Source organism: Fusarium oxysporum, chromosome 4 (assembly GCF_000149955.1).
Source record: "Fusarium oxysporum f. sp. lycopersici 4287 chromosome 4, whole genome shotgun sequence".
NCBI classification, from domain to species: domain Eukaryota; kingdom Fungi; phylum Ascomycota; class Sordariomycetes; order Hypocreales; family Nectriaceae; genus Fusarium; species Fusarium oxysporum.
This window is the reverse complement of record NC_030989.1, coordinates 2,099,453-2,111,905: the sequence shown is the minus strand read 5'-3', so window position 1 is coordinate 2,111,905 and position 12,453 is coordinate 2,099,453. Positions and strand designations below refer to the sequence as shown.

Genomic DNA, 12,453 nt, shown 5'->3' with positions numbered 1-12,453 from the left:
CGCCATAGTGAAAAGCAGAGAAAAGAGAGTGCCAGGTGAAATGCAAGTAAATGCAGCTCAGCTCAGCTGGGTTCAGTTCAGTTCAATGAGGGGTAATAAGGTAAAGTATGTATGTAATGGATGGAGTTCGGGTGAAAGGTTGTCTTTGTTGAGCTTGCTCTGGAAAGTCTCATGCTGTTCTCTGATACGCTTTCACAAAACATGATTCACACCTTCTGAATTCACTTTATACCTTAGGTATTGTTCCATCTTGATTGAGCAGCACCCCGCTTGTGACTCCCATTACTTGCATCCAGACCTTAGGCACCTGAAATGCGGCGCCTGTCGCCTATACAGGCCCTGGAGCCGCCTCGGACCAGTAGCGTCGCAGTTACAGCTCACAGGCCCCACCGTCACTTTATTCTCAAGGGTCGACAAACTTGGACCTCAACTACATCATCGAACATCGCCAAATCAACTCTAGCCTCGCTTTTCCTCCATCCCAATTCACCGCGATACTCTACGACCAACTGTATGCTCGCTACATATCCATCTATAGCAACAGCATCAGCGTCTTCTCGCCTTCGTAGACTCAGCATCTCAGGCGCCATGGCTTCGGCCTTCAGCGCATATCATGGGCCTGCAGCCGCCGCGTCGCAACACACTATCACAGCTCTGGGGCGATGGTCCGTTCTGAACAACTCATTACCAGGTTCGTGATAAATCGTGTCCATATTCTCGTTCCGTCTGCTTCCCACGCATAACGCTAATTCACCCTCTGCAGCCGTCGACAAGATCAAATCCTTGCACGTCTACGATTTCGACAACACTCGTGAGTTCGCGGCTCAGTCAATGGAAACATAGCATGCATCTAACACAATTCAGTATTCAAGACCCCTCTACCGAATCCCCAACTCTGGAACGGGCCCACGATTGGAACATTATCGAATCAGGAAACGTTTGTCAATGGCGGCTGGTGGCATGACAGCCGCATCCTCGCGGCGACAGGGGAAGGCATCGATATTGAGGAAAAGCGTGCCTGGGATGGCTGGTGGAACGACAAAATTGTTGATCTTGTCAAGCTGAGCATGAAGCAGAAAGACGCCCTCTGCGTTCTACTAACGGGTCGATCGGAGCGCGGGTTCGCTGAGTTGATAAAGAAGATGGTGACGGCCAAAGGACTCGAATTCGATATGATTGGTCTCAAACCCGCGGTGAGCCCCTCAAGCCAAAAGTTTCAAAGTACGATGCACTTCAAGCAACTCTTTCTCGGGGCCCTGATGGAGACATACAAGCAAGCAGAAGAGATTCGCGTATATGAGGATCGACCAAAACACACAAAAGGCTTCCGCGACTTCTTCGCCGAGTTCAACCGCCAACAAAACATAACCCCAACACGTGGCCCTCTTACAGCTGAAGTGATCCAAGTGGCGGATTGCGCGACGACTCTAGATCCCGTCATCGAGGTCGCCGAGATTCAGCACATGATAAACATCCACAACGAGATGGTCTCGAAGCAATCCCCACGGGGACGCCAGCATCGGCTCAGGATTAAGAAGACTGTGTTCTTCACTGGTTACATGATTGGGCCCGAGGACACAAAGAAGCTCATCAAGCTCGCACATATACCACAAAACATGCCCCAGCATGAGCTGAAGTACCACGGCAACAACATTCTCATCTGCCCCCGGCCGTGTCCAGCTAGTATCCTGGAAAAGGTCGGCGGCATGGGCAGTAAGATGAAGTGGGAGGTGGTGGGCACAGCTTGCTTTGAGAATAGTATTTGGGCGGCACAGCTTCGACCTATCCCCCAACACGCCAAGTTCCATACCGACAACCCCAGTCCGCTCGTCGTGCTAGCATTGAGGAAGGGCATCAGACCCATGGACGCGGGAAAGATTCAGAACTGGCAACCCCTGCCACCAGAAAAGTCTTTTGTTTTCGAAACTGTGGTTGGTGAGAAGGTCATTCTACGCATCGAGCCAGAGGATCCAAGAGAAGACGAGTACGAAAGTTTATTTGCCAACAAATCATCTAAAAGGAAGCATAACGGCGATGAGGACTGGAACCAGAGAAACCCACATGGTCATTACAGCGGACGCAACGAGTCCCGAGGCTATCATTCAGGCGGCCGAGGGGGTCGAGGTCGAGGTAGCCGTGGCGGCCGTGGTAATGCCAGAGGCGGCCGTGGTGGTCGTGGTAGAGGAGGAGGCTACAACTATCGGTCTCTCGACGATGTTGAGCCAAAGAACCAGCAGGGCGGCTACGGGCCACAGGTGGATTACGATGACGCCTACCCGCCGCTCAGCAAAACCAACAACCCTCCCGTATCAGCGCCCAGCGGTCCCAGTCAAGGCCGAGGCCCACAACCGCCTCGAGGTCCAGCACCATCACAAGGACGGCCCATGGGCGTTCAAGCAGCCAACAACAACTCGGATCTTCAGCATTACTATTAGAAATAGTCTATACCCGCTCAGCACGGCGGCTATCATTTTATCTTAACGTTGGACGGCATAAACTTACCCCTGGTTACATTTACACCAGGCCCATATTTGGGTGAAGATAATCATGTATATATGTGTATAGTTCCTAATACTGGTCTTGTTTTGAGACCTCATTGGGTGCGTGGCGTACCGGGAGGGAAAGCACAAACAAGTATGACACCTTGTGGAAGGACTGAAAAAAAAAAAAAAGAATGTCTCGGTAGAAATGGACGAGAGTGTTATGTATAAGTAAGTATACACTTGCTAGTTGAGCAAAATCTATATGAGTTAGGGGTTCCAGGGTCAGGCCATCTCCGCTGTGAGCAGATTCGCCAATATAAAAAATAATACCAAGACTTTAACCTAGTTGTTCGTGGATAGAGTGTCTGCAGGGAACGCTCATCTAGGCCATGCCCACAAAGGCTCATTCACGTTGATCATCCCTAAATGGAGCGAAATGATGACAACCAAATAACGCCTAAGGAACTGACCCTCGTCTGATACTGACTGAACCATGTTTCGTGGGCAAGTGTTCAGTCGCTCATCCAAACAAAGGCCCCTTTTGTTTAAGTAAACTTGTGAATCGACGAGATAAATGTATAAATTAAGAACGAAGCTTAGGGGTTAGTTTCCAATGAATACTTACTTACTAACAACAAATACAGAACTCAGTCTCAATGACCTACGTCACCCAAGGATGCCAATCTTGAGAGCCGTCCAGTCATATTTATGACCAACAGCATTATCTCTCAATTGCCTGGGCATGAAAGGTATGCTATGCGCCACCCCGGCATGCAAATATCATATAATTGTAGTATAGGCTACATGCAAGTCTGCGTATAGAGAACAACAAGATTAACTTAGCACCCAGGCCAGCCTCATTGGGCTTGCATGCAACACATAGTAAATCCAGGGACATTTTGGTTAGAACACTTGACTAGGTCTTAAAAGAAAAATAGTTAAGGCCATGCAATGATTCACGTAAAGAGGGAAGTAATGCCGTGACCACACATCAAGTAACATGGTATTTTCTAAGCACAACCACAATATAAGGCGTAATACACTACGTCAAAAAACAAAAACCAAAAAAAAACATAATAACCTTAGTAGCAAGCCAACAGACTACACAGCTGCTGCCTTGAACCTCAAGATCCAGCTGAACAAGTGACCTACCTTGATAAACAGATTCTGCAAGAACAGTGATGCTTAATTAGTAGAGCATGTAATAAATCATGTATTAACTCCAGAATTGGCCAGGACAGACCTTAGATGTGACTATAAGGTTAGCTCATCATGAAGGTTCAATCAAGCATTTACCACCTTTATGGTTCAGATCCGGCCGTTGTGGGGCCGATGCGGCTCCGAAAAGAGGGGGCCCATTCGGCCGAGTATCGCCGACTTCGGCGCCGACCAAGGGGAGGTCGATATCGCAAACAGCGCCAAGAGTGAAGGCTTGTTGTGTATAATGACGCATCAACCATCAGCTATTGTTCTTGTCTAGCTTTGCTTCTCGATTGTACAATTGGGTCTTCTCATATGTCTTGTCGAATTCTGATCTGGCTGAAGTAGAGTCAGATTCAGATTTTGCAGGGTCGTCAGTTGACTCGTGTAGATCTTTTTCCCTCCGACCTGAGACGCTTATCTCCTCCGCTGGGTCCATGAGAACGGGGCCGGTCCGTGATCCGTTCCGGCGAGTTAAGTGTTTGCAGGCTTGCCCACAGCATCCTTAACAGATGTGATCAAGCAAGCCCACCAAAGGGTCCACCCGGCGCTGACAAGAGTTTGTTGATCTCCACTTGAGAGAGGCTAAACTGCTGTGAAAGCTCCTTCGGCACCCACATCGGCTGTAGGACATACCTAGGGCGCAATTTACCACTTACCCATGTAGTGTAACTGTTTGTAGTTCTGATTCCCTTGTGTGCCGTTTTCCGGTCATCGTCAATGTTATCTCGTCCTTATCTCTGAAAATTCAGACATTTCACTATTGCCCCCCTGTGTCGTGAACTGCACTGTCCTATAAACCAAGGGCAACCAACCTGAGTCGGCACATGACGACAGTTCATTGTGAAAGTCGCCATCGCATTCCATCTGGCCAGTCAACTCACAACAACCAGGTTTGGGAGCAACACATAAACAGTCATGAAAGAAGACCTTGAGGAGGCATCGCCAGCCAACGGCGCCGAGTCGTCTTCCTCAGCGTCTTCAACAGGGTCGTCGCCAATTCTAGAGCCCATCAGGACCATTGAAACACGCCGCAGCCGCACCCATGACTCTGACGTCTTTGAGGCGCTGGAGCACGCCCTCACTCCAGATGTCGAGACAGAGGCAGAGCGCGAGGCTCGCGAACCCATTACTTATACCAGAACTGGCACCAGTGTGACCAGCGCCGCCTCTCGCCCCCCAGACTTTGAGGTTTTCTTTGAGGATGGTGATCCAGATAACCCCCGGAACTGGTCAAAGGGTTATCGCGCGTGGATTATCGTCTGTGTCTCGTATTCCACGTGGGTCGTCGTCTTGTATAGCACATGTTACACTGCATCGGTATCTGGCCTGGCTGAGGAGTTTGGGGCGTCAACGACTGTGACAACGCTTGGTTTGACAACATATTTGCTTGGTCTTGCTGTGGGAAGTCTAATTGTGGCCCCTCTGAGTGAGCTGTACGGTCGACAGAAAGTGTACATCGTCTGCTTGACTGTATGGGCTTTGTTGATCCTGCCATGTGCTCTGGCGACTTCATTAACAGAAATCATTGTTGTGCGCTTCTTTGGGTAAGTGACGTCTTCCAACCTTGTCACAGCTGTGCTAACACAGCCGCAGTGCTGTCTTTGGTGCCGCTATGATCTCAAATAGTCCTGGAACTATCGTCGATATCTCGGATCCAGATTATCTGGCTGCAGCCATGTCCATGTGGTCCATCGCGCCTCTGAATGGACCATCTACTGGCCCAATCATTGGCGGCTTTGTGTACCAGTATCTGGGATGGCGATGGGATAACTGGATTCCTCTGATCCTTGGTGGAGTTGGAATTCTTATGATGATAACAGTGAAGGAGACATACCATCCCGCAATCCTGAAACAAAAGGCCGCACGATTGCGCAAGGAGAACGATGACCCGCGGTATTGGTGTCAGTATGACCAAAGGGTTTCCACCCGTCATCTGATAAAGATCAACATGAGTAGGCCATTCACTCTGTTGGCATCTGAACCTATTTTGTGGTTTATGGATATCTGGTGAGTCGTAGTCCAATTCCTGTTCGCCTGCCTGTTTCCTGTGTGCTAACGGCATCACAGGATATCGCTGATTTATGCCATCCTCTATCTCTGTTTCGTGGCATACCCTATCGTGTTTTCCCAACACCGTGGATGGGATGCAGGCATGTCGGGACTGGCCTTTGTGGGCATCGGCGTCGGAACCATGCTTGCCATCTTCGCAGAGCCTCTCTTCCGGAGACTGATCAACTCTCAGCCTCGAGATCCAGTAACTGATAGGCCTCAGCCTGAAGCGACGGCTCTGGTCATGGCCATTGGCGCTATCCTGACCCCGATCGGCCAGCTTGTGTTTTCGTGGACATGCCTGCCAGCGACCATTCATTGGGCTATTCCGATCGCTTTCGGCATCCCTTTCGGTGCAGGTAACACCATCAGCTTCATCTATGGCTCGAACTATCTGGCTGGCGCGTACTCCATATACGCTGCCAGTGCCCTCGCCGGAAACGCTGTTATTCGAAGTATTGCTGGAGGCGTTCTGCCCCTGGCTGGTCCTAAGATGTACGCCGCCATGACTCCTCAATGGGCCGGAACACTTCTAGGCCTCCTTGAGGTAGCTATGATTCCAATTCCATTCGTGTTCTGGCGATACGGAGCAAAGATCAGAGCAAAGAGTCCAGCCATCAGGGCTTTGAGAGAGGAGCAGGATCGACTTGATGCGAAGAGAGCCAAGTATCAGAAGAAGCTTGAAAAGAAGCGACAACGAGAAGCGGAAAATGCAAAGACAGAGGAAGTAGGGGTGTTGGAGAAGGTAGCAGGCGATTGAGGATAACAAAAGCATACGTGGTTGTTTACAGTATAGCACTCTGAAATGGAAGCTAGGAATATATGCCAATGTGTGAATTGTTACTTTGTTGCTACGGGAAGAATAAAGTTTGGGTCATTGCTTGTTTCACGTTAAAACCATAACACAGAGGTTAGATACCTTGGAGAATGTGCTACTCAGTGTGCTAACATTACTACGATTGAGTTTGCCAGCAAAAACAAATGTAAAACCAAACACCGAGTCACTTAAACTAACAAAGCAGAAAGATGAAAATCCAAAAATAACGATCACTCAATCCCATCTGGAACATAGGAACAGCCCGATGCGGGGGTCGAACCCGCAACCTTGAGATGGTGTACTCATTTAAGAGTCTCACGCTCTACCGATTGAGCTAACCGGGCCTCGTATCGAGGCTTGGATGTTGAACGAGAAAACGCGGAAGTGTGTATATGACCTCTGATTTTTTTCATCACACCAGCCATGGGTAATAAATATACCTGAAGAAAACACTACGAGGCAGATTGAACACAAAAAGTTCTTGCAAAATCATGCCGTAGGAAATCATGATTAATGTAGACAAAGAGATTCATTTTTGTTGTGATTTTGTACTGTCAGACTATGGTACGCCGACCAAGTCTCCCGTAATCCGAATGACTTTTGAGACTCCCTGGTTGACCGCCTTCATAAGAAGAACCACAAAGTCGACATATCCACGCCGTGCAGGTGTCCAACAAAGTACAGTCCAATATCACAGAGTCCGCTATGGCTCGCCAACACTCCCAACCTGACAGATTCCAACCTATTACTACATGTCAACTCTGTTACAGAATCACCCAAAAGTATTGTCCCCTATCAAACCCTAAAGTCGTCCTTTAGTTCCCCTTCTCCAATCCGTCGAGCTCCTTAAGCACAGACGACTTGGTGTTGATCTTCTTAAGCTGGGTATCCTCGAGCTTCTCTCCGCCAGCCAGACGCATCTCAAGGTCCTCGATGGCGCGAACCTTCTTCTGGAGACTGCGGATCTTCTTGGCGTTAGGGTTCTGTGCGGCATCAGGAGCAGCACCTCCGGCACCCTGGCTTTGATGAGCATGGTGTCCATGGCCGTTGCGGTGAGTGTTACTGCGGCTTCGGGCCTGGTTGTTACGCGATTGGCTCCGGTTGCGGTGATTGCGTCGCTCGGGGCTGCGACCCTCGTGGCCGGAGCCGTGGCCTCGGTCATGAGGAGGAGGCGCCAGGCTAGCTCCGCCGTTAGGCTCGCCTTGGGGCCGGCCCTCACCCTGGGCATTCTTCTTATTTCTCTTCTTCTTGTTCTTAGACTTGGACGAGTTTTCATCGCCCAAGGGTTCAGCTCCAGGAACGGTCCTAACCGTGGGAGCTTGCTCAGCCAAGTCAGCACCGGGCACAGCGCGGCGAGGGCGACCGAAACCGTTGGGACCGACGTTGGGTAGTCCGTTGCTCACAACGTGGGCGGCACCGCCCTCATCCTCACGCTTGAAGTGCAGAGGAGTGGCCAGACCACGGGCGCCGGGAGGGCGGTAAGCACCAGCGGGCTTGCTGGGAGTCTTGACCGAGCCCAGGTAGGCCGTAGCAGAGGCGTGAGGCGTAGGAACGGGGGTCAAAGGGTCACCAGGAGCAATGCTCTCGGGACCCTGAGGTCGCCAGACAACATTGTATAACTCGACCATATCCTCGTTATACATGAGACTGCCGCTAACATGCCACAACTTGACGCCGTTATCAACACGGAGTCGGGGGGAGGTTGTGGCAGTCATGATGTAGCGACTATCGGGACTCCATTCGCAGACACTGGGGTTACCGCTCTCAAAAGTGGTAATCTTGCGGAAATCCTTCTCGAGATCGTAAACATCGATCTGACCAGCAAGGTTGCCGAAGCCCGCTACCAAAACAAAGCGACCGTTTGGCGAGAAAGTGATAGTGTTGCGAGGGGCAATCGGGAAGGAGTGCGTTGCAACGGCCCGGTGGTTGAAGATTGTGGCCTTGGGAGGCATGGTACCATATACAACACCGAACTCTCTCGAGTTGTGGGACCAAGAAACATCATGAATGGGACCCTCCTTATCTAGGGACACGCGGGCATCAAAAGCACCGGTGGTGCTGAGCAGATACAGCGTGGTTTCACCATAGTAACTCTTGCCTGAGCGATCAACGTCGGTTTGGGCCAGCACCAGAAGGCTGGAGCCAAGCTTGTTCCACTTCAGTTGAACCTTGTCTCCCTTGAAGAAGGTCTTTTGGGAGATTGGATTAGTGAAAAGAGGGACGTTGAAGACCTTGACGGCAGCGGGTTGGCCCTGGAAGTTGTCAGCATACATCTCTTGAAAATAACTTTGGTTAGTTGCTGACCTTGCGCTCGGGGACAAAGACGGCAACGGCGTGGTTTTGGCTGCCAGGAGCAAGAGCAAAGTTGGTAACACCCTCGACTCGGAGCTTGTTCCAGACCTTGACGAGATCGTGACTCTCGTAAAACTGGACTTCATTTGTAACGAGACGAGCACAGTACTTCTCATCAGCTGTGTACTGAAGGTTCCAGCCTTGCTGCTGCTTCTGAACAAAGCGGCCGAGGGGCTGCTTGTCCTGACCAGAGACACCTTCCTCTACGACACGCCAGACCTTGAGGTTCTTGGTGGCATCTCCGTTCTCATCCTTGGCAGGTCGTTCCCAGGTGATGACGAAAGTACCGCGAGGAGAGAAACCGAGTTCGTAGACGTTGGAGATGGGGAGGGACAGGACCTGCTGGGCAGTTGAGGGATCAATGATAGTGACAGCCTCGGGAGAGGCCCAAGCGAAGTAGCGACCACATGGCGAGTAGGTACAGCACCGGAGGTTGCCTTCAGGCTTCTTGAACCCAGCGAGAGGCTGATAGACGGGCGCGGCGTCGGTGATGCCGATGTCCCTCTGGGTTCGGTGGGCAAACTGCAGCGGAGACGCCATGGCTAGTGAAAGTCACAGTGTCTCGTGTCTTGCGTAGGTCTTTTTTGGGGCCGGTTGTCAAAAAGTTCTGTCGTGTCGTGTGCGGGCACTTATCGACGTCGATGTAGATCGCGATCGTGGGGCAGAAAGCTTAGGCTCAGATTCGGATTGGGCGAATAAGCGGGAGAGCAAAATGCCAAAAGAAGCGTTGTACTTTTTTGACTGCGCAACGAAGAGCAGTACAAATAGTCGCTTGAGAGGGGATCAGGAGCGCTGGATCCGACTCGTAAAGGTTTGGATCGAGAGGTGTTGTTTGAAGTCGTCGCGGAGCAACAAACAAAAAGTGGCGGGGAATATCGATCGATTGCGATTGAGCGAAGCCGAAAAAGCGAAGTTGTATGACAAGAACTGACTGATTCGATGACCGGAAGGAAGATAAAAAGAAGACGGCAAGTCACCCAGAGGGAGGGAGAAAGAGGAGGAATTGGCGCGGCAGTGCCGTGATGTTTTTGGTTGAAGGGAAACGAAACAAGAGGGAAGAGAAAGAAGTTGACGGCTTTGGCCACCAGCATAGGTAAATATGGATTTTTTTCGTTAGGCCGGACCAGGTTTCCATTCTTTTTTTCCGTACGTAAGGTAGGTGGTAGGCAACCCAGAGCCCAAGCCCAGTGGAGGCTCCCGCTGAGGTGGCCTCCCTTTTTTTCTTACTGGGTACAACCTAGCCACACACCGCATAATCACCGCCAACCGTTCGCCCTTGACTCAGCCTATGCATTGTCTCACTTGAGTTCAGAAACCTATTTTTACAGTGCATGCGGCTCCAGATTTCTCTTTGATCAGAAACCACAGCCAATCATGCTAAGATCGTCGAGTGCTCCGTGGACTCTTCCCTCTCTGTTAGGCTCTTTCAACGGGAACACCGAATGCATCCTTTATTCTATTCCAAGTGCTAAGCCATTACCTTTGAGCCACAAGACCCGCATATGCTTCTGATATACAGAGTTGTTTTGAGCATGTCTGTTCAATTCATCAGCTTGAAATTCCGTCGAACATGCTCTCAGTGGCTATAGTCACGTCATCAACCATATAATTCCCCCTTTTAGTAGTGGTATGTAAGGTATGTGGTGCCTCTGTTGATCGTTTGTGACAAGGTATTGCGTCAACCTACCACCTTACGCCTGGTTAAGCTTTTACAGTGGAAGGTACGTGAACTGACACCCAAAAACAAATCAATGGACTCTGTTATTCCTCAAGGAATGCATGGTCTGATGTCTTTCACGCCAAGCACCTGCTACATCATTCATTATCATGGCTAAGGTACGTGGCACCAATTGGCCTTGACAGGCCAAGTTTATCGCACCGCTGTGATCAATAGACTGGATCAATGAGTCTGCAAGTGCCGAGCTTTTCTAACACCTGACAAGGTGCTGTTCCTCTATAAATACAAGTTGTATTTTGCTGTCTCATTATCGTGAATCGGTCATATAACCAACTTTTTATAGAACGGGAATGGCACGATCACCTGCCCTTAAATTTCTCCTTCCAGCCACCCTTCTCAAATAGCCATAAAGCCTCAGTAGCGTAGACTCGACTTCCTCGATGACCGCCTTCAGTCATAGCAGCCTCAGTCAAGCTATCAAGAACCCTTCCCTTCTTGACAGCTGCCCAGATTCCCATAGCAATAGGGTCATCCTCACTCTTACCCCACTCACCGAGTCCGAGACGGTATAGAATTCTCCCCAATGTTTGGAAAGCCATACATCGTTGCGCAGGGACAGCACTTCTGGCAAGATGAGCCAACTCCGCAACTGTGTATCCTGCAGCCTCTGGGGCGTCGCCATGGTGATGTAAACCCTTCGAAGAAGGAATGGATCGGCTGACTCTTGGTGATAAGAATCGGCCCTGGAAGTCGAAGCGCAGAGCGTTGACAGCGATCTCGGGGTGCGGATAGTATGAAGAGTCTTTGTCAGCCGGACTGTCCTCGGTAGGAATGGGAGCCATCCATGCGAGCTTGCTAGGGTCGGCGGGTAGATTAGGAAAATATTTCTTGTGCAGCGATTCTAAGAAATTCGGGTCGGAAGGGTCGAGATCGGCCAAAGCTGGCGGTACAGGAAAATGAACCGACTTGGGTTGGTCGGTGATAGGAAATAGGTCGGGTGGTATTTGTGCCGGGGCTTTGTCCTCATCGTAGTGATCCGATACCTTTTCCGATGAAGGTGCTTGGTAAACTGAAGAGCGACTTTGCGATGCCGATTCTATTGAGGCCTTGTGAGCGTGCGGTGCAGTCGCTGGGGTACTCTCCAGTGCTTCGTTCTCGGCAGCGTCTTCGACTTTAATCGTAGGTGGAGGGTCTTGTGTTTCTTCTGGTTTCTCTTGTTTTGGTGCATCGAAAGGCGAGGGACCAGACTGCTCTTCGATATTGGCTCGCGATAGCAACCTTTGAATAAGAGCTGGGTTCAAGCCGTTCATGATATCTTCTTGGGCTTGAGCGATCTCGGCGGGTGTCATATTTGCAATCTTCTGCTGGTTCTCCTGGTCTATGCGTTGTCTCTCAACAGCCTTGAAATCTACATCTGAAGACGAAGCTTGAGGCGGCTTTCCGGTCTGAGGTTGTTCGGCAGGCGCTGTTGCTCCGGCTGCCTCGGCGCGCTTCTGCTTGAAAGCGGAGGTCTTCCATCTTCTTTTATGTTGGGGGAAGCCGGTAGAGGATATAGGCAGGTCGTTAAACTCAACGGGCTTCTTTGTGGAGGTATCGTGCTCGACGATGTCGTTGATCAAAAGTGTCGGATCCATTTTGGTGATGTTATATATGCAGCATGGATGAGATCTCTCTCAAGCTTTGGATCTGACGTCTTTTTTTTTAATCCTTAGTCAGTGGAGAGAACCGCGGAGAAATGTTAGTGGGTCAGGGGCCTTGTGTGACCCCACATCCAGTAGCGCGTTTGTTTGAATGTGCCACGTGCAAGGATTTGAATGACATGAATTCAGCATTAATGAAAGTACCAATGCTAAACTTCTCAGAATAAACAA

The 12,453-nt window shown here is 50.3% G+C and overlaps 4 protein-coding genes and 1 non-coding gene across 5 annotated transcripts; 2 read left to right on the top strand and 3 right to left on the bottom strand.

Moving 5' to 3' along the window:
* The first annotated feature begins 110 nt into the window (after positions 1–110).
* FOXG_08108 (uncharacterized protein) lies at positions 111–2,835 on the top strand. Its single transcript, XM_018386856.1, has 3 exons — positions 111–691; positions 764–811; positions 865–2,835. Exons 1-3 carry the CDS (start codon positions 313–315, stop codon positions 2,433–2,435), a joined length of 1,998 nt encoding a protein of 665 aa, XP_018244055.1. The 5' UTR covers positions 111–312; the 3' UTR covers positions 2,436–2,835.
* Positions 2,836–4,331: 1,496 nt separating this feature from the next.
* Positions 4,332–6,690, top strand: FOXG_08107 (uncharacterized protein). Its single transcript, XM_018386855.1, has 3 exons — positions 4,332–5,230; positions 5,280–5,693; positions 5,754–6,690. Exons 1-3 carry the CDS (start codon positions 4,602–4,604, stop codon positions 6,493–6,495), a joined length of 1,785 nt encoding a protein of 594 aa, XP_018244054.1. The 5' UTR covers positions 4,332–4,601; the 3' UTR covers positions 6,496–6,690.
* Positions 6,691–6,811: 121 nt separating this feature from the next.
* Positions 6,812–6,896, bottom strand: FOXG_19571. Its single transcript has one exon. It is a non-coding gene; the product is annotated as a tRNA-Lys (tRNA).
* A 53-nt stretch (positions 6,897–6,949) lies between these two features.
* On the bottom strand, positions 6,950–10,016 carry FOXG_08106 (uncharacterized protein). Its single transcript, XM_018386854.1, has 2 exons — positions 8,857–10,016; positions 6,950–8,804 (listed from the first exon to the last, which is right to left on the bottom strand). Exons 1-2 carry the CDS (start codon positions 9,442–9,444, stop codon positions 7,368–7,370), a joined length of 2,025 nt encoding a protein of 674 aa, XP_018244053.1. The 5' UTR covers positions 9,445–10,016; the 3' UTR covers positions 6,950–7,367.
* Positions 10,017–10,791: 775 nt separating this feature from the next.
* FOXG_08105 (uncharacterized protein) lies at positions 10,792–12,285 on the bottom strand. The gene has a single exon (XM_018386853.1). It carries the CDS (start codon positions 12,214–12,216, stop codon positions 10,942–10,944), a length of 1,275 nt encoding a protein of 424 aa, XP_018244052.1. The 5' UTR covers positions 12,217–12,285; the 3' UTR covers positions 10,792–10,941.
* Positions 12,286–12,453: the final 168 nt, after the last annotated feature.

Excerpts from the sequence above, each read along its gene's own strand:
- FOXG_08106 (XM_018386854.1), bottom strand. The coding sequence starts at position 9,444 with ATGGCGTCTCCGCTGCAGTTTGCCCACCGAACCCAGAGGGACATCGGC. Across the intron at positions 8,805-8,856 it reads TCTTTGTCCCCGAGCGCAAG|GGCCAACCCGCTGCCGTCAA; the intron begins GTCAGCAACTAA and ends GACAACTTCCAG.
- FOXG_08108 (XM_018386856.1), top strand. The coding sequence starts at position 313 with ATGCGGCGCCTGTCGCCTATACAGGCCCTGGAGCCGCCTCGGACCAGT. Across the intron at positions 692-763 it reads TCTGAACAACTCATTACCAG|CCGTCGACAAGATCAAATCC; the intron begins GTTCGTGATAAA and ends CACCCTCTGCAG. Across the intron at positions 812-864 it reads CTACGATTTCGACAACACTC|TATTCAAGACCCCTCTACCG; the intron begins GTGAGTTCGCGG and ends AACACAATTCAG.
- FOXG_08107 (XM_018386855.1), top strand. The coding sequence starts at position 4,602 with ATGAAAGAAGACCTTGAGGAGGCATCGCCAGCCAACGGCGCCGAGTCG. Across the intron at positions 5,231-5,279 it reads ATTGTTGTGCGCTTCTTTGG|TGCTGTCTTTGGTGCCGCTA; the intron begins GTAAGTGACGTC and ends ACACAGCCGCAG. Across the intron at positions 5,694-5,753 it reads TTGTGGTTTATGGATATCTG|GATATCGCTGATTTATGCCA; the intron begins GTGAGTCGTAGT and ends ACGGCATCACAG.
- FOXG_08105 (XM_018386853.1), bottom strand. The coding sequence starts at position 12,216 with ATGGATCCGACACTTTTGATCAACGACATCGTCGAGCACGATACCTCC.